Consider the following 21401-nt stretch of genomic DNA (forward strand, 5'->3'; position numbering starts at 1 on the left):
GTTTCCATCCTGCCATCAGCTGGGTGATCTTGGAGGTTTATTAATCTGTACAATAGGGATCAGGCATAGTCCATGGTTGGGGTAAAGGTGAAATGAAATAATAGAATATTATTGAAAGCTAAGCAAATCTTTACTATGTGGAAAGTGCTCAGTAGGGGCACCTGGGTGGCTCAGTCAGTTGAGCGTCTGACTTTGGATCAGGTCATGATTCCAGGGTCCTGGGATTGAGCCCCACACAGCGCTCCTTGCTCAGCGAGGAGCCTGCTTCTCCTTCTCCCTCTGCTGTTCCTCCCCACCTTGTGCTCTCTCACTCTCAAATAACTAACTAAATAAATAAAATCTTAAAGAAAAAAAAGAAAGTGCTCAATAGATGGCAGGAATTTAGGAATTTTATTACTGTTAGTACGAATCCCTCTAACAACCCAGAGAGGAAGGGACTGTTGTCAGTGCACAGAAGTGAAGACAGCCGCTGAGTTAAACTAGCTGCCTTGCCTGGGGTGGCAGAGCTGCTTGGGGATGGTCCCTAACTTGGAAGCCTGTACTCTTTACAGTGGGCGCCTTCCATGGGACCAAGTAGACCTTCCCACTCTTCACCTCTAACTCTCAGACACAGTGTTCTGGTGAATATCTATCGAGAAGTGTCAGAGGTAGGGAGTGTGTAATGTGTTTCCTTTGTGTACCGGAGCGGTGCTTGACTGATGGCATTGACTTCTAGGTACAAAGCTGTATCACATCTCGACTGTGCTGTCACCCTGAATGCCCCACCTTACGACATCTCAGGATCTACTTATATTGTTACTTTTACAAGATGGAAAAGGTTAGTTGATGAATTGATTCACAATTTGGAGCAATGTTCTATGTGAATGCATTGAATTTGGTTGGATTGTGCAAAGGCCTCCTTCTGTATGTTTGAACTTGAACCTGGCTCTCCCCACTGTTCTGAATTATGACTTTTCCATTCCTACCTACTTCTGATCTATTTCTCATTTCTCCCTTATTGGCCTGTGAGTTGAGGACATGTTGCCCATGTCTTTAAGAAGAATGTGTTGTGTCAACAACTGACAGGCCAACAAAAAAGTTGGGTGTATCATTGGGCATATGGTGTAGTAAACGGTTGGGTGAACATTTATTTGGAGGCTGAATGCATCTTACATGTAAATTTAATGTTTTCTCCTCTTTAGGAATGTTCTACTTAACCATAAAAATCTTTCACTGAAAAAACTGATATTGATTTAGGGATGCTAAGTCAAAATTCAGTACTTCCTCTCTTTCCTCACCCTCAGACCCAAACCAGGTTTAATTTTCATTCTCTAGTTGTGAAAACTGAGACATAAATAGCTTCTACTTCCATCCCTGACTTTCTACTAAAAAATGTGATTACTGAAAAGAAAATTATCGTCAACAGCCCAGTCTTTTTGATATTGTATTTGGTTAAGGTTATTTATCAAATAAATAGCACACTTCCTCAATTATAAGAGTCCCACATTTTTTCTATTTTTAATATCTGTGAAATCAGGTTGCCCTAACAGTTGATGTATCTGTTTAGTGCGGTAGTATTTTCTTCCATTGTAAAAAAGCTGTTCTTAAACTGATGGTGTAATTTACTATCAGTGACTTCCTAAACTCAGAATACAGTATTAGCTATTACTCTTTTTCTTTGGAAGGGCTTACTTCCCTAGAAGGGAGGGTTCCAAAGAGAAGGATATAGAAATGTATAGTGCCTTGCCACTCTGGGAGCTTCCTCAATTCCAAAATCACTTTACTGAGGGATACTACAAAAAGCTCCAAGCCAACATTCACTGACCTGGTGTTTCCTATGTGGCTCTGAAAGGCTCACTTTGCTGAGCGCCCATATCAAGGACACAGCATGCACTCTTCCGGCCTGTCTCAGCTATCTGTCTGGCAGGCAGGGGACCCATAGTCCCCCAGACCTTGATGCCCTGGGGCTCATATTCCCCTCGGCAAGATAAAGTGGAGACCTGAGGTCATTTTTTTTCAAGATTATCTCATTGCTTTAGAGACTCCCTCCTTTTCTGGTTCCTCAGATCAGCAAAAATAATAAGGTGAGAATACTGATTAAAATAACATATTTATTTTGGCAAGGTTTACATTTTTTTGTAGTTTTCAAGTGTGTTTATATATCTTCAAGAGAAATCTTCGAGGTTGATAGGGTAAGAATTACAGTTACCATTTGCCGATGGAGCGAGGAAGTTTCTGGAGTCTGTGTCCTGTCTAACGGAGCATCCAGGAAATGAACCCAGGTCTTTAAACCTAAGAAAGTGATGATGGTACTGGAAGATGAGGTTGGACTTGGGGCTCAGATCTCAGTTCTGCCAGTTTCTTAAGGTTTCATCTCAAAAGTTTGCTTGTGTGCACAGCTGGGGTAATCAAACTGCGTGCTCTTCTAAGAACTAACACGGTTCTAGAGCTTTGCTCACCGAAATGAGCTACATGCGCAGGGGTTAGTGATACTACCTTGCGGTCTGGATGGAATGTCAATGCTGCTAGTCAAAGATGCGAGGAGTCGGATCAGTTCTGAGGAAGCTGTCTGTGAATAGTACCTCGAAACCCATTACCTGTTTGGAATTATAGCTGTTAATTAGGTTGTTTCATTAGTTAATTGGCCCCTTTCCTATTTATCTGGAAAGAATGTGCCCATTCTCCATTCAGGAGCCTACACAAGAACACATTTCTCTGTTCCCAGGAAAATGAAATATTATGTTGAAGAACTGAAAAAAAAAAAAAATAAAAAGCAGTGGAGAAAAAAATGTAACACCACCACCATCCAAAGTTCTGCTGTAGATAAAAGAGAACTTGGTTCTCTCTGGCTCAATCTACAGGGTAAATCCCCTAAAACAAGATTTTTTTTTTTTAATTGTGTATTTCTGGCCACTCCTTTAATTGCGAACGACAGGTTGCACTGGGTGGAGCGTGGGAAGAAAGATTTCAGAGGGTGCTTCATTTTTAGTTCAAACTGGCCAACTCTCCGGGGTGTTGGCATTAATAGGATTAACCCTCTCATTTCAGAAATGGGGGCTGTAAGGAGGAATCACACGGTGGGGAGGGAGAGGCGACCTCTGGCCCCGGCAGCCAAGGTGTGGGCTGAACCATTCACTGTCAAGTACAGGGCCAGGGCATGCTCCTGCCATCTCAGAGACCCAATTATGTCCCGCGCGTCAGCAGGCGAGCCACTGCAGAGGCAAGGTCTCCCATCAAATCCATCTCCCGCGAAATCACTGCGGAGCCCAGGGCCATCAGGGCTCATTAGCGCCGTTTACCATCCAGGGAGGCCCACTCCTCAAAAGGGCGAGGACCCAGGACCCGAGGGCCAGGCCCGGGGTCACTCCACCAGCAGGCCCCCTCCTCTCCGGCCCTGACCGGAGGATCCGGGCGGCGCGTCCCGAGGGGACCTGCGATGGCCCTGCGCGCTAGCGGCGCAGCGGAGGGGTCAGAGCGGCGTCCGTCCACCTCCCGGTCTCGGCTCCCCGCAAACGTGCTCTGGGATGTGCGCGCCCTCAAAGCCGGGAGGGGGCTCTTTCGGACTGAATCATCAGCTCGCAGTCCAAAGCGCGGATAGGAACGAAGCGAATGACTCCCCGCAGCATTTCCCAAAGCGTGCTCTGCAGAGTTCCATTCTGCGAAATGTGGGGTGGACAGGAAGTTTGGGGAAAGCGGGGTCCGACAAGTTAAAGGGGTCTGGGGCGCGTCGGAGCCCAGCTGCCCGGCCCGGCGGAGCCCCTCGGGGCGGAGCCCGCGCCCCCCCCCCCCCCCCCCCCCCCGCCTCCCGGCCGGGACCCTCCTTCGTGCAGCGCCCCGGGGGGCTCATTTATTTCCAAGGCGCACACTTAGGGAAACGGGGCTTTAATGCAATGGCCTCTCCTGAAATGAGGAAATAAAGCTCTCAATTGGGCTCGAAGGGGAAATTTGATATGTTAGTAGAAAGATTGAGGTTGTTTATTGTTGTTATTGTTTCATCTTTATTACTCAGATGAAGCCAGGGTAAAATTCTTATAATATTACTAATCCCATGAACATTTATTTCCCAGTCTCCGGAAAGAGCAGATTTTAAAAGTGTTAAAAAATGTGATTAAGGGGCACCTGGCGGCTCAGTCGGTTGAGCCTCTGACTCTTGGATTAGGCTCAGGTCAGGATCTCAGGGTCCTGAGCGGAAGCCCCCCTCCCCACCCCAACTGGCTGGTCCTGGGTTTGGAGCCTGCTTGGGGTTCTCTGTCTCCCTCCCTACCTTGCACACGCACCCTCTCTCTCTCTCTCTCTTAAAAAAAAAAAAAAAAAGATGTGATTAACAAAATGCATATTTGATAAGTATTCTACTGCATGTGATTGAATTTTTACACCTTTTTAAGACTTTATAGAATATTTGCAAGTGAGAAAAGAAAATCTTTTGTTAGACTGTTTTTTGAGTTTTGGTTTAGAAAACATGGCCAAAACCATTATCTAAATAGATTGTTCTGTTCATATTTGGGCAAAAATATACAGACACCAACCCTGAATTTTTAGATACCTACTCTGAATTTTCAGCAAAACATATTTGATTCTTAGTTATGCAACATGTCTATTTTTAGTATTAAAAATGGTATTCTGTACATATGATTTTGTAGCTTTTTAGAAAGATACCTTTTTTCTTTTTTCTTTTTTTTTTTTTTTAGTAAAGATGTAAAACTTGCATGAAAGGAATTACCAGTGTTATAGTATCTATCACCTTGGAGGGAGGGGCATTAGGAGAAAGTGTCAAGGCCTCAACTGTATCAGTAATGTTTTATTTCTTCTAAAAATAAGCAAGAGAACTAAAGCTTATATGGAAAGATGTTAATACTTAACATCTCTGAAGGATCCTTTGTTTTTTTTTTTTGTAAAATATTATTATTTTTTTAAGTAGCCTCCATGCCCAATGTGGAGGCCCACTTGGGGCTTGAACTTAAGACCTTGAGATCAAGACCTGAGCCGGAATTAAGAGTCAGATGCTTAACCGACTGAGCCACCCAAGTGCTCCTGAAAAAATTATATTTATCTTTTCATACATCTAATGTGTTTTATTATAAAAAATTAAATAAGAGGCACCTGGGTGCTTCCATTGGTTCAGCATCTGCCTCTGACTCAGGTCACAATCCTTGGGTCCTGGGATCAAGCCCTGCATTGGGCTCCCTGCTCAGTGGGAAGTCTGCCTCTCCCTCTTCCTTTGCCCCTACCTCCCCCACTCCCACGCTTGTCCACTCTCTTTTGATCTCAAATCAATAAATAAAATCTTTAATAAAATACAGTAAGAATATGTGTGAAACTCCCTAAATTCCTGATCCTCTTGCTCTAGCTGGGTGTGTGTGAGGCCCCCCATTTGCTCTAGTCACATTGTCTGAGTTAACACACTTTATCTCTTTTGCACAGGGTTTGAAATTCGTTTTACAAAGGTGGGCAGCTATGGCTTTATTTGTTCTCCTGTACAGATCTAATAAAACCCACAGAGAGGTTCAATGGACCTCAATTGAATAAATGTATTACATCTCAATTCTCTGGCGGAAATTTGCATTTATTACAACTTCATCTTTGTTCATCTTGTAGTGATTTTCTCTGAAAGAGTCTCCTCTTTCCATTTAAATTATGTGTTGAATTACTTTAGCCACCTATAGTTCAGGGCCAATTGCTGGCTTTTCATTTAAAGAAGAATAGCTATAACATGAATTTATTGATAACAATATACTTTATTAAATACTTAAGACATATCGGGCACTGTGCTCAGCCCATTGCTTGCTCTCTCATGTTTAACCCCACCATGAAGTATGTGAGATCTCTTATCAGTCCCATCTTCACTGATGAGGAGACAGGGGCCCAGACGAGCTCTGTAACTTATCCAAGGCCAGATAGCTAGAAATGTGTGCCAATCAAACCTGTTTCCTTCAAAGCCCGGGATCTCAGCTGCTCTACTCCCTTCTAGAGATGCTCTTTAGCCTTTGAGGATTATAATTCAGAGGAATGTCCCAACCTAGAATTCTTCAATTCTAAGACATGTATTTTTCACATATTTGAAAGTTATGGTATTAGGATGGTCTCCCAATTGATGTGTACAGACGCGGGGCCGGTGGTGTTCCTGCCTTGGCCTTCTTCAACCCAGGGCTGCCATGAATAGAGGCAACTCACTGTCCATGGTTTTGTACAGTCAAGGGTGTACTTTCTAAGCTACATTGCAGAGGCTACTACTGGAACTGAGAGATTGCTTTTCTTTGAGCATGACCTGGTCCTTTTAGACGGCAATGCCTCCCTACTGCAAATCCTTCTGTCTTGCCAAAGCAGCTCTGCTCAACTACTGTTTCTTCATGTAATGCTGCGTGTGTTCTTGAGTCATGAAGTGAACGGGTAGGTCCTTTAAATTTTTCTCCTTTTTATACATTAAAAAAGTAAAGGCACCCGGGTGGCTAGTCCATTAAATGTCTGCCTTCGGCTCAAATCATCATCTTGGGGTCCTGGGATCGAACCCTTGCATCAGACTCCTGCTCAGTGAGGGGTCTGCTTCTCCCCCTCCCTCTGCAGTACCCCCTGCCCGTGTTCTTTCTCTCTGTCAAATAAATAAATAAAATATTTAAAAAAATAAAAATAAGAAAAAGATTTAAAAAAGTAATGTTGTTTTGTTTTGTTGATTTTTTTTTTAACTTGACTGTTTCTTTAAGGATGGTTGGGAAGGACTTTGGTTTGACTTGTTGCCACTTAAGAAAATTTCACATCCGTCGAGAACTAATTTCATCAGGAAACATTCTGAGCTTCAGTTAAAATGTAAAATGCTTTTCTTAGCCCCAGGATAAAATGAAATTTCATTTGCTTTTACTTTTCTGCAATAATGCCAATAAGGAGATATTGCCAGGGGCAATAGGGAAGCCAGTTCTATAGCTGAACAAATCGATGGTAAATCTACTTGCCAAATCCTGAGTATACCCACTGTACGAGTGTTAACACACACACACACACATACACCCCTACTGCACTATCTGGGGTAAGGCTAAGATTTCCTTAAAATAATTTAATGTTCTCCTGCTAAGATTCTCACATTTAAAACTCCTCGCACACACAGTGGGGGTTTGTGTGCACAGTGTGAACTGAAAACACATAGCATCTTAATTAATAATAACAGCATATACTGAATGTTAGCATTACCGAATGATGTCTATGTGCCTGACCACAGGCTGAACTATTTAATCCTAGAAGATGGTTATCTTCTTATCCACATTTTTCTTTTTTAAGTTTACTTATTTATTTATTCGAGAGAGAAAACCCACATGACCAGGGGGGAGGAGGGGCAGGGTCAGAGGGAGAGGGAGAAGCAGATTCCTTGCCTAGTGTGGAGCCTGACTTGGGGCTCTATCCTAGGACCCTGAGATCATGACTAGAGCTGAAGGCAGATGCTTAACTGACTGAGCCACCAGGTGCCCCTTATCCCCACTTTTCAGATGAGGAAATTAAGGCACGAGAGAATTAAGTCAACCTGTGGTCTCACTGCCGATGAATGGCTGCCTGGTTCCAGAGCAGGAAACCTGCTGTGTGCTGGTTTTGCCTGTGTGCTGTACTGCCTCTTCCTATATATCCAAACCAAAGAGAGGTTTCCAGAAAATGCTAGACAGAACTCTAAACCGTGATGATGATGATGATGATGATGATGATAATTTCTGCAGCCGCTAATTATTACTGAGTCTTTAACTATATACTCCAGAACTATGGTAGGCTTTTTACACAACTGACCCCACTTAATCTTCAAATCTGGGGACTTCGATTTTATTATCTTTATTTCATAGTGAAACTGAAACCCAGAGAACTCATGTAACTTGCTTGAAGTCACAGAGCTAGTTAGTTATTGGCTGACCTGATTCAAACACGTGTCTTGCTAATGCCCATTCCCTTGTCCGGCTTCCACACTCACAGGAGTTCCTGATTTAGGAAGCAAAGAGAACGAGAATGTTCTTCTCAGCAGTGTGACAGTCATTACACATTCCAAGATTATGAATTACCAATAGGACACTTGCTACCTTTTCACCTCAGAGTGAAGGTGGGTATGATATACCATTTTTTAAAAATGGGGTACAATATTGCTTTGTGACTTCGGAATATAGTGTTTCTGTGAAAATGAATCACTCTTTGGAATAGTGCACGACTTCTGAATTAACCATAAATGGATGGCAGAGGCAGAAGGGGAAAAGAATGACTGAACTGGTTAGGGGGAAAAAAAGGAACTAAAAAACTAAAGTCCTTTAATATATGGAGATTTCCCATTCCTTTAAATTCATTGAAAACCTGTAAATGGAAACAGTCAGATTCTAAGACTGTCAGACACAAACTGCAAGTCCCCGATGAAGGGGCGCTTTCTCCCTGTTCAGATGGGGGCATGTCTCCCTCCCCTTCTCTGCAGGAAGACCAAGAGCCTTTTGCCCAGAAACCATGATCCACAGCCCTGGGCCTCCTCACCGAGGTTGTCTTAAACTTTGAGGATGAGGCTCTGGTTTAGAAAGATTAAATCACTGATTGCCCCAAGGTCCAAATTTAGAAACATGTAGAGCTTGAGCCCTATTCCAGGCAGGTCTGAATTTAGTCAGGGTTCTTTTCCTGGGTAAAACTGTTTCCGTTTCCAAGTAGCCAAGAGAGGGAATCTTAGCAGGAGGGAGCAAGTTTCAGGGGACCCCCCACCGGTGCCTTCTCTGCAGCCGACCTCCCCCAAATATCAGCAGAGTAAAACAAGCTTTCTAAACCTAGGTGTAGATTTTAATGTTATGACTTCTGGGCAGACTTTCAAATGTAAAAAATAGTTGATGTCAAGAACTCAAATGAAAGGATCTATAAATATATTAAGTTTTCTCTTTGTACCTTCTCTGGTAAAGCTCTGTGGAGATTTTTAAGGAATTGAAAATGGGCTGGGTGAAGTAATTCTCATTTACACGGGTTTTTGAGCAAGGCTAATTATATGAACCTGATTCCAATGCAGTCTTATTTTTTGTACCGCATTAATAAAGGGTAAGGAACACACACACACACACACACACACACACACCCCAAATAATTTTTGCCCTTCTTTTTTGTTGTAATCTCACCACTTCATGAGGTTCAAACAAGTATCTTTATGCCAAGAGGTACAAAGCATGCACTTTTTTCTGGAAAGATGATTGTGTTTATATTGTAAGTTTTTTTAAAAACACACACAGACACACGCACACACAGACACACACAGAGACACACACACACACACACACACACAGCACTACGGGAACGTGGCCAATTCATTAGCTTTGGAAACTGAGTACCTCAGTCTTTTCCAGCACTGGGAGGAGTACATGACACCCCAGGGTATGTTTCTAAAACTCTCAGACAAGACTTCACGAGTGGGCAGTATCGATTCCTCTGTGATGTGATTTTTTTTTTTTTTTTCACTTTAGGAGGTTCGTGCACCACATCAAATCAACTATTACAGCATAGTTTCTAAGACAGAAGAATTTTAAAATTAGAACCAACCCTTATTCGATATATGCAGAGTGCCCATCGAGGCTTTACTGGGAAGTTCATTTCCCTGTGGGTCCTCACGGGAGGGAGAACCATCCCCGGAGGGGGGAGCTGGCAAAGGCCAAGCGGAGTGGAAAGGCTGTAACTCTAGGTCCTCAGAAGGGGATGGATTTGTAACTGGCAAGATGACCCGCCATTAAATCACCAGAAGAATAAACTCCTAATAATTCCTTCTCGGCAATAAAGCATTTTCTCCATCACAAACTCACAAGCGGTGGGGCAGAGTGGTGCATTTTCCTTGGACTCTGGAGCCGGAAAAGTCAGGGGGAAATACACATCAGTGGATGTGCTTTCTATCTGGAACTCCTAAAATCTACATCTCAAGGGCCAGCTGCTGGCAGGAATGAATCGGGGTGTTCTATTTTGGGCAGAACTCTGGGAAGCAGCTTCCAGGACCGACCTGATCGGAGTATGAGTTACAGATATTATAACCAACTTTTCCTCCGTGCCCAAACCCCATCCCTCCAGAAATCGTAATAGGCTTTTGAGAGCCTCCACTTAGAGCCGGCTGCATAAAATGATGCTCTGATGAAAAGGGATTGGAACAAGGGTTAAAGCTGACATTGAGAGGTGACTGTGGAGGGCACGGTGTTCATACAACCCTCCTTTAATATGTGTGGTGTGCACCTGTGATAAGATGATTCATTACCTGGGGCTGCTCTTTGACAAGCTCCATCGTTCAGCCCTCGGGGTTCTGACGGGACAATCCCGCACCCGCACAGGAAATATACCAAGGTCAGCTTTTTTGCCCTGGGACGTAGATTGAGATGGTTTAGCTTATAATGCATCTCTGTTTACTCTTTATGTAAAATAAAAACAGGGTGCAAGACATCGCCATTCCTGTTCTTCACAGAGCAGGCCAAGCAGGGATCCGTAAACTCACTGCTGAGTAAATAAGTCTGGGAGGGAAAATCCTGAGAGCGTGCAAGCTCCTTCCACCTTGGGCTCCCACCCTCAGAAGTGGCCACACTTGAGGTCAAGGTGCTCTATCCACTGAGGGTCAATGTCGAGCCTTTGAGTGGAGGGCGCTTCTGATACCCTCAGCTTTAACTATGGTTTGCTTTCTCTGCAGCTTTTAGGTTTACTGGGGTCTTGAACGGGGAGCCCCGTCATCTGAAGCTCTGTCAGTGTCCTCGGGACCGTGAGGCGGGCGCATGAGGGGCGTAAAGGGACCAGCACGCTGCCCATGACATGAGGAAGGTTTGCTGGCCCTGGCCCTGGCTGACTGAAGCAAGCCTTTAGACATACGCAACCCAGCCTGGCTTCCAGAAGAATCAGCAAGAGACCCTCACCCCTTCCCTTTGCTGCTCTCCCAAGAATGCACTGGTCCTTCCCATCACGCCCCCCCCCCCCCCCAGTCAGAACCTGGCTTGCTTAGGGCTGCTTTAGAAATCTTAGAGCAACTGGGGAAGGAAACGTCCCAGTTTCCCCCCGCTGTCCAAGTTTAAAATGAATGAATAAATAAAAGAGGAAAACTGAATTTTTATTTTAAAAATTACCTTAAAAAAAAGGAAAAAGAAAAAAAGAATGCCCCGTCATGGAAAGTGTTTTCCTTCAGTTAAGGTCAGAACACGAGCCATCGTACAGAAATAAAAACAAACGAAAACTTAGCCATTCTAGGGGAAGGAAAAAAAGAATCTTGCTTCTAAAATATAGAAACCCCTCCCAACCCTTCTCCTATTCTTGACATTGCTAGTAAACATTATTTATTTGCCTCAAATGGATGCAGTTACATATCACTGTCATGCAAAAGAAATTCATTTCCTTTCCGAGTTCAATCTGCCATAAAAATTCACTCTTGTTCCCATCTCCCACTCACCTGTCCTTGTGCATTAGTAACTAGTTGACCCGTGACCCCCTGAAGACTGGAGAGAGCATTGCCAAAGGCTTGTGAACTTGCTATGGAGCCCATGGCGGCTGCTGCAGCAGCCTGACTTGCTAGTGGATTATTAACCAGCTGCAAAGAGAGAAAAGATCAGGGTGAAACCACCAAGAGAGGCACAGGCACAGCACACCGTACAACATTCACGTTGGGGAAGGATGGTCCCCCTCCAATTGGTTCATGCAAAGGGCCCAGAACCTCCAAGAGGGAGCCTGCTGAACAAGCTGTGGACTCTAGGGGAGGTTAGCTATGAGGCCGGGAAGAAAACAGGCTCCACCCACCCTGGGCTGCTTAGTGGAGCCCCAGGAGAGAAGGAGGTGGGCCCTGGGGTTGTGGTGGGCTGTCAGGGCCTTGCCAGGTGGATAAACGATTTTGGAGAAGTCCCTGGATTGTGTCCTCTAGCCTACCTAAAACTCTGGGAAAATGTCTCCTTTCCTTGAGGCCAGCAGACCGAATGTGGATTCACGTAGGTTGGGAGTAGAAGTGGAGAGGAGGAACAGATGTTAGGGATTTCTAACTAAATTCTAAATGAATTTATCATTTTCATTTGTGAGTTGCTCCCCATGGCGAAAGGCAGATGCCTCACTCCACCTTCTTCTCTGAAGGAAACCAAAGTCAGTAGCAATGGAAACCTACCACCTCTGTGTTCTCAGAGGGGGAGTCCAGGGTTGGGACCTGGGGGGAGGGGCAGCTCATGCCAACCGTGGGATTCAAGGCCAGTGAGGAAGGTCCTTTGGTGATTGGCCAAGTTGAAGCCTAGCTGCTTGCTTTGGACTAGTATGTGGCCTTCCCTGGGTCTCTTCCTGGGAGCAGGGTGAATTAGGGAGGAGAATTTGACTTGGGTGGGGGGACCCACTCAAGGAGCAGGGTATAGCTGCCAAAACCCGTTTTTCCATGGAGACCAATTCAATATTCTTTATCCTGCCAATTTTCCACGCCATGGGTTTTCAGGCCTTCTGACCATGAGGCAGAAGTGTAGCTTGAACTAAAATCTGCATTTAGGTTAATGACTAGATATAAATTCAAGAAACATTTAAACTATTTTCACAGTATTGGTTTTGATACATGAATTTCATTTGTATTTATTCTAGGGTGTTATTTTTTCCCATATAGTTCCTCTCAAGTACAACGATTGTTGTGTATAATAATGCATTTTCCATCACCAGTTCCCACATCCATGAAATTCCTGCATTTTAGAAGAAGCCTGCCAAGACTAAGACTTGGAGAAAAAATTAATGCCATACTTAATTCAGGTCCCAGAAGCTTTTCTTCCACTTTCTTCTTTACTTTCTCAATTCTCTTAGTCTTTCTTATTTCTTTCTTTTCCTCATTCCCTCTTTCCCTCAGATTGTATCTTATTGCTTACCTCCTCTGGAAATTTGCCTAGAGTTTTATATCATCCGATGAGGATGGGAAAACTGATTGTCAGGGGAAACATCAAAAGGGACATGCATTTAAGAATTCTTTTTTCATTAATGTGATATCCTTATCTCTCTGGTTTCTTTATTCATCTATAACTGAATTTCACGTAACTAGTTCTACAGAAAATCCCACTGACCTAGCGCATTTTTTTTTTTAAAGAAGTGAAAATCCATTTAAGCTCATTACTTTATGTGTCTTTTGCCTTTATCTCTCTCCTAAAAGACAGGAATGGTTTTCTTTTTAAGGAGAAAAAAAATTCTCATTCATCAGCCTCAAAGAAACCCTGTCTCATCCCAGATTACCACCATGGGATTTAAAATTCAGGTTGGCTGTGTTCTTGGCTTTCGATGTTCATAGTGTAGATGAGGCAAATAGTGGTGGATGGTAAGTGGAGCCCTCTCTATTTACGGATTGACTACCTTAGGTGAGAGAGTTTGTACCGTGTACCTTTTTTTTTTTTTTTTCCTTTTTCCCCACTGATTAAGTGAGAAGATCTTTGGGAATACCTTCCCCAAACTGCCCGGACAGACCCTGCCTACAGGCACACTATCTCGGCTCACATGCTATATGCTATGTTTACTCTTCTTTTATGCCATACAAGTTAAAATCACAGTGAAATTCCCCAGGCTCAGAGAGATCTCCAAATATGCTTCTCAATCTCAGAGAAAAATGAAATCATGTGCCGCTTGGTGTTTGTGTCGAATATGCCCTTTTGTCCAGGAGTTTTGGGTGCAAAATTTAAATCGGTACGTGCAGAATGTTTTCTGAAGAAGAGAGACAGTGATTCCTCCTTAATGAAGAGAAAATATTTTCAGAAGTTGTAAGACATTTCCCTAACATCTAGGTCATTCAAAAATTCTAAATAGGAAATTATGGAATTACTCTCTGGAGACAGTGGTGTCCTAGGAGAATTCCTTACATTTAGGATTTGAGTGTATGTTCAGCTGTAGTTCCATATATTTGCTGTAAATTCAGACATTCTACAAAGAATGAATTATGGCTCTGAATATGAAACAAAGTAGCTACTTAAGCCTTCTTGTCATGGGAGCAGGAACAGGTATCCTTGCCTTGTTCTGGAAGGTTGCCAAAGCAACCACAAATGCAAGGATTTTGTTGATTTTTAATGTTTCTTTCCTCTCTATCCTGGTCTTAGTTCCCCCCTCTTTGCTGCCTTTCCCTCTTACTGGAACAAGAGCCAACTCGGTGACTCTCTTCTTTCCTGTCCTGCATCCCTAGGTCTTTGCGAAAGGTGTAGGGACTCTGGGGAGATGCACCCCTGATCCCCGGAAGTACAGCTAGAGCTGAAGGCAGGGGGTGTGGTGCATACAGACAGCCGGGACAAGTCGGTCTGCACACTGACAGCCTTTCAGGTGGACCATTGGTGTTGTTGACGGATGCAGCTCTGTAAATATCTTTGGGCTTTTCTATCTGAGACTGCCAAGGCAGGGATGTAATATGCGTCGAGATTTGTGGCAGAGATGGGGAGGGAATGGTCGGGAAACCATAAGTGTTTCCTTCATCACCTCCGGTCACGTCACTCTGTATTGTCCCCAGTCATGTCATATTAGCAGTGTTCCTATCAGTCCTTCTCCTTGATTGGAGGCTCGGGGTAGATTTGGACAGCGAGGAGCCCGGGCACAATAAATGTACATAATGAGCAAGTCAACATTCTAGGTAGTCGCTTCCAAGTTTATGCCTTCAGATCTTTCATTGCCGACGTACCTAAGCAGCTAAAGGGTGGCCCTGATAAAGTCCGATTGTATTACATACTTGAATTTTCCACAGACCGGCGACTCAAAAGTCAGGCTGAATTCCAGGGCAGGCTTGTTTATAAATGTGGACGCCCCCCAAGCAAGCGGGAGCAGAGCGCTCGAGTTCTCACACTGCCTCCAAATGGAATCTGCACCGTGAATACATCAAGCTTTAGCTCTATAATTCACAGATAGTCTAAATACCTTCTAATAGAAAAACTAACTTCTTGAGATAGTTCCCTGCCACCCCCACAATATTAGAGAGTAGCATAACCGGGAAATTTTTAAAAATAGTTTTGCACTGGGGGAGGGGTGGGCATCGCCTCTGAAACCAGACTGCATTGGCTTGTGACCTCTAGCAAATCAGGTCTCATTGTCTCATGGGTAAAAGGAGTATAAAGACGGTACCAGCCACAGAATTATCATGAGGATGAAATGAGCTAATACGGACAAAAGTTTTAGAATAATAATTGACATTTACCACGTTCTGAATACATGCTCACTATCATTCTCACGGTTCATATGGTGCAGGAGGGTTTTGAACTCATCAGTATGTCAGAATTAGGGCTCACCTTTACAAAAATTTTCTCCCTTTGGAAATAATGGGGACGCAGGCAATTGCATTTTCTATTTTGATATTTTAACTGTATTCTCTGATTTTATTTGACTTATTTTTTTAAAAAGTTTATATTTTGGACCTGAGGACATCGAAAAGAAGTACTGAAAACCTGACATTACCTGCTTATCTTGGGCTTCCTGTAGTTGGTTATTTATAGAGAAATTTAGGGGGAAGGCACAGTTCTGACTCTGAGGCCGGGGTTGTTCATGACGGACCAGCAAAAGGGTACTTTTCTAGCATGTTATCCTCATACTTCATTGACAACATTTGTTGGGTTTCCACAAGGACACCCATTTTGGAGTTTAATTCCTGCCTCGTGTCAAAATATTGTGAATGAATCTATCCCACACTTGCTGATTTGAGAGTGAAGGCATGCAGAGAGATCTGTAAAAATCTTTCCTTAGGATTCGCAATGGTTTATTTCCAAATATTCCATATCAATATGGATATTGGGTGCTCACTTCATAATGAGAAAAAATCCATATTCCCAGCTCTACAGAGCTTTGTACTAATCTTTGTTCTCTGAGGTCACTAAATGGTGATGACAAGAAAAACTCGGATAGAGTCTCTTCCAGGAGCATTCGATGATGTCATATGTAGGTCACCGTATAACTGTCATCATAAATTATGTCACTCCCTGATGGAGGGCTGTCTTTCTCCAAATCCTGCCCCATCTTCTCTTTCTCTGAAAGACTCACAACCTAGAGCCTGGTAAAGAATTCAGGTTTCTTGAACCTGGGCATTAGCAGTCAGAATACTTCTCAGGAGACATTGCTGATTACAGTATTCTATTATTATGAACCTTATTTATGAAAATAAGGCAGGACGATGAGGCACCTGACCTATGGTGTCATATTCTGCTTATGCCTTTATTCTGAGAGGGACCTGTGAATGCAGCAGGCTCAAAACATTTCTTTGGAGCAGAATTGCCCATGATGTATAGTTTTGTCCTACTCCTCGTGAGCTACGTGGATTTCATAGAGTATGGACTGTGGAGCAGCTCTTTTTGCTACTAACTTCTCAATTTAGAACCTGGAAACTGTGGCGCCATTTGTTTTTAAATGAGGATGTTGATAAATGCATTCATCATCGCTCACTCCCGCAGAAGGTCCTAGAGACTTGCAGGGGCTGCCTGGACACAGGACGGCAAATAGGGCTGCCCGAGTTCATTTACGTGCATGAGGTCCTTGTCTTTCTTAGGCTCTAGATGTGACACATGTGTCTCTTGGTCTCCTGTGACTCTTAACCGAATCAGTGCTTGCACTCACTACCCTCAAGTCTTCTCTTAAAAGGGGGAGGAAAATACCAGTAGACACGTGTTGGAAGGTTGGCCACATTTATTTCAACGACCTATTTGATGAAGGTTTTATCCTACTAGGCTTTCCCCCTAGGTCTCATGATTGTTCTGTGATACAAACAGAAAGTTAGGAATCAGGTTGGAGAGTTTCAGTATCAAGCCCGGCTCTTCCACTCGCTGTCTGCCCGCTTCTGTGCAGTGATGGTGAAGTGTTAGATGCTAACCCTCCGACCCTCTGCCCGTCAGAAGTCTCTGGCTGGAGGGCCTGAGGTTTGCAGGGATGACCTAGGCACCACCATACCCTAAAATATCTTTGGTTCATCAATGTCAAATCACACTGATTTCACTATAGTTTTAGAGTAAACTTGATTTTTTAAAAAATTTTTGACAAAACTGTAAGTATAATAACTTCCAAATAATGCTCTACTTACTATCCAGCCACATTCAGTAACAGAGAAATTTTTATTTTATTTTACTTTTTAAAAATTTTTAAAGATTTTATTTATGAATTTGAGAGAGAGAGAGAGCACAGGCAGGGGGAGCAGCAGAGGGAGGAGAAGCAGGCTCCCCACTGAGCAGGGAGCCTGATGTGGGGCTCGATCCTAGGACCCTGGGATCATGACCTGAGCTGAAGGCAGCTGCTTAACCAACTGAGCCACCTCGGCACCCCAATAGATAAATTTTTAAAGTGATCTCATGTCTGAGGTTCGGGTCCCCAGAACCAGGGTGGAGAAGGGAAGGATTCTGATCCCGTAGGGGCTCTGGAGTGTGACTAAGGTTTCAGAGCTGTCCTACCCCAAGGCAAGGAAGCTGGATGCTCTCCGTTGACACTTGATGCTTCCAGTTGAGAGAGAGCCCTTAGGGTCAAGGAAGGGTTGGAAATCAAATCCCTGGCCCTGGTGGCTCTTTGCTCTTGGGGTAAAGTATATATGGGGGGCTGAGGGATGGAAGAAGGGCTGCAGGTGCTGGTTGTTGAAAGCCCCCAAAAGAGTAAAGGCAGCTCACCGAAAAGAGCAATTCCAGGGGACCCGGGTGGGACATTATCATGACCTGTCACAGCGCAAACAACACTTCCTTCCACTCACTATGTCTTCATCCCACAAACACTGGTTCAGCACCCACTGTGTTGTGGGCACAGTATGAGGGGAAACAGTGTGATGACTGATCGATCTGTTCCCTACACTCATGGGGCTTTAAACAGGGAAGAGCCTTTGGTGGAGAGGGAGGGGACGTAGGAAAAGATGAGGGATGTCTCACTAAGGAGGGATATCCGGACCTGGAGAGGGTTGTAGTCTGGGGTGGTGTGTCCAAAGAGACCTAGAAGGGGCAGCTCTGAGTCTTTGCACCTATAGCTCCTCCAAGTTGCACAGAAATGTGCCTGGCGAGAGACAAGCCATTCTCCCTGAGAGGATTAAGAGGTGGCATTCTGGAGCCAGACTGTTTGGGGTCTAATTCTGAGTCTGCTAGTAACTGGCTGGTAACTAGCAGCACCGTCTACTACAGTCTGAATGTTAGGGCCCGCTCCTTCATATATTGGCATCTTAACCCCCAAAGATGGAATTAGGAGGAGGGGCTTTGAGGAGGGACAAGGGCAGAGCCTTCATGAGTGGGATTAGTGCCTTATAACAGAGACCCTCTAGACACCCCGAGCCCCTTCCACCATGGGAGGACACGGTGAGCAGGTGCTGTGAACCAGGACCAGGGCTCTTACCAGAGCCTGATGGAGAGGGTGCCTTGCTCATGGACTTCCCAGCTGCTAGAATTGTGAGAAATAAATTTCTGTTGTTTATAAGCCGTCCAATCTGTGGTCTCTGAAAGGACTGGCACACTTTCTGCATCCAGGCTCCCTCAGTTTTTGTAAAAGGGGACTATTAGTGGTGGTCATGACGTCACAGGGGTATTGGGAAAAACCACACAGCATATGCAAAACATGGGAGGAATTTCTGGCACACGGTGAGCATGATAGATGTCTTGCTGTAAGAATCTTCCCTCCTGAACTTCATGCTTGGGTCCCCTCTGGCCCTCATTCCCTCCAGGGCGGACACACTGGATCCTCAGCTATGTCAGGATGTTCGCATTTGCTGGCTCTACATCCGCAGCTCTCTGCGCTGTCCACATGTCTCCTCCCCCAGGTCACCTGCCTTGACCACCCTATCTGAGAGGTCATTCCCTTTCTTTCAGAGATTTATGCCAAGACATGTATAAGGAAACCGTAGGGTGCCGGGGATTTTTTTCTACACAATTTGTGGTGGGATGGGGAGAATGGCGGGAAGGACGAGGCAGTCTTGGGTTGAGCACATGGAAGCTGGGTGGTAGACATACACGGTTTGTTTGACTATTTGTTCTACTTTTGCATATACTTGCAATTTTGCCGCCATAAAGTTTTTTGATAACTCTATTCACTTGCCGTCTTGTCTTCTCGCCTGCTTACCTCGTAGCACCAAGAGAGCTTCACAGTCTCATCTGTTTATCCCCATCACCCCTCTCTCTAGAATGTAGATTTCGGCTCACGGGTCTGTCTTGGGCTCCTCCAGCAGTGCCAGGCACCCAGGGGGCCCTCAACCAACGTTTAGTGAATGAATGTAGGAAGGAGTGAGTTGAGAATGTGTAGGCCTGGCCGGGACCTCAGTGGGAGTTTGCCCCTTTATTTAATATTTACAGAAAAGAGCAAACATTTGGGAGGCAAATTCGTCTAAACTCTTCTTTTTAAAAACACAGCACCACACTTAACAGTCTCTCATGGCACGCTGGCTGGACTGGCAGGAGCCTCGAACATGGTGATGCAGTCCTGAGGTTCTGGAATCTTCCCTGGTGTGTCCCTCCCTCCTGTGAGGCAGCCCTTCCAGGCTCCTCTCAGTGGCTCAGAGAGATTTTTGCCAGGAACCCTGGGATCCTCCAGGGTATAAAACTCAATAATGGCAGCCTCTAAAGGTGACAACCCAGGCATTCCCTGGACATTTTAGACCCAAATCCCTAGACATCCCTAGAAACTGTGTGCCTAGAATTGGGTGTGGATAAGGCTGGGTGGAAGGCTTTATCTTTAGGTATCTGGAAGCTGCAGGACAAGGAGGCAGAGAAGGAAGCTTTAATATTTTTATATTTTATATAAAATGTATTTTATATTTTTATCCTTGGACTGTGGGGGTGGAATTGGAACTGGGGGTTGGGAGTCTCCTTCCCCAGCCCAGCCACCTAGGCTATATAGAGCAAAGCCCATGTAGACAGCAGCAAGGGTGGGAACAGAAGGGACAGTTTCCCCAGATAAAGATGGATCTATCTGTCGTTGGGCACAAGCCATGATGCTTTGAAGACAGGTGATAGGGTGTGGATCTATTAAGGAGAGATATGTTTTCTCTTCTTGGGGTCCCACTGGAGTAGGACCCAGGAAGTGCTGGGCAACTTGGGCATCTAGATGGTTCATGGCTCCTGATGGTCCTGGATGCAGGGGCAGAAAGGAGACTCTAACCAGATGGGTTCACAAACCCTGAACATCATTGCGGGTGGACAGAGGGGACTCTGCAAGCACAGATGGATGCCCTAGAGACTATTCTAGAAGTACCTTCAAGAGAGAGGTGGACCCTGCAGGGGCCCCCAGGCCCGGGTAACACAGGATGATCAACAGATCTGTAAGGAGGAAGCGGGGATACTGGAGGAAGGGAAGGAAATAAACAAGTGGCCAGCGCACTGTGACTTAGCAACAAACTACGGCAAAGCTCTTCTAAGGGATGCACTTCTCTTTTATTTTTAAATTTACTGATAAAACAGTCAAGCCCAGAGTTGAGGGGGGAAACAAAACAAAACAAAACACCAGCTTTTAACTCAACCCAATACATCTGATTTTGAAGTAGAGAGGTCAGCATTATGGAAACATACCAACTCTAAATCAGATTTTATCCAAGTTATATGGAGCCCAATACTGTGTTATCACAAGCTTACACATCTCATTTCCTTTTCCGTCTAGTCCTCCATTTAATAACCTGAAAATCTATCCTTTTATTGAGTTTCACGCTATTTTCTTACTTACATACAATAGTGCTCCTCTCACCAATTGCCTATTGTCATGGCACATTAGTTAGGTGAATTTGTTGATATTTCAAAATTACTCTTCCTGTATTTTTTATTCTATCATCCAGTTTAAACAAGTGATCGGGAGCACTCCTGGGATGAAAGAAAAAGGCTTTACTTTTTTTTTTTAAGAATAAATTGCTGCGACAGTAGAGTAGTTGGCATTATTCTGGCTCCTAGCTATGGGAATGTACAGTTTAGTTCGTCCTCGGCCGTACCTAATGTACTTACGGTGCTTCCCCACTCGAAGAAAGACAAGGCACGGTCTGCCCTATGGAGCCTCCGGACGATTTTGGACATGATCTGTTTCCTGATGACTATGGTACTGGCTCCAAGCCAGATCCCAGGGGCACAGACACAAGGCAAGAGCCTCTGGCCCTAGGTGCTTCCAGTCTGATCCAGAACTATGGATTTCCACCCTGTAAGAAGGGGGCGCCCCGAGCCCAGGTGAGCCCTCATGAGGCCTCAGGCAAACAGACCACTTGGGAACTGAATTTTAAAGGATTATGAGGAGTTGACTAGGGAAAAGGTGGGAAGGGGAGAGAAAACTTCTTGATCAGCAGCGATAGTGGGATTGCAGCTTGGAGGCAAGGGGTGGTGTTTTGGGGACATGGAGCCCCTCAGTTGTCACTTAGACCTTTGGGAAGACAAAGTGGAGAGAGGAAAAGGGCAGAGACGAGGTAAATCATGGGATTATGGAGGGATGACTGTCACTTTAAGGAGCTTGTCCTTTATTCTATAGGCAAGGGTGGAGAGGTGTGATGAGATCTGAACTTGAGAGTCTTTGGAGACGGAGTCCAACTGGGTAGGACTGGGTCA

At 44.6% G+C, this 21401-nt stretch overlaps 1 protein-coding gene across 1 annotated transcript in view; it reads right to left on the minus strand.

The window, feature by feature from the left end:
* The window catches only part of POU6F2 (POU class 6 homeobox 2), a 369287-nt gene that overhangs the window by 41833 nt on the left and 306053 nt on the right, over positions 1-21401 (minus strand). Inside the window, exon 6 of the mRNA XM_059397244.1 lies at positions 11366-11503. Coding sequence (XP_059253227.1) covers positions 11366-11503 — 138 coding nt within the window. The remainder of the gene's footprint in view (positions 1-11365; positions 11504-21401) is intronic.

Source organism: Mustela nigripes, chromosome 4 (genome assembly GCF_022355385.1).
Source record: "Mustela nigripes isolate SB6536 chromosome 4, MUSNIG.SB6536, whole genome shotgun sequence".
NCBI classification, from domain to species: Eukaryota; Metazoa; Chordata; class Mammalia; order Carnivora; family Mustelidae; genus Mustela; species Mustela nigripes.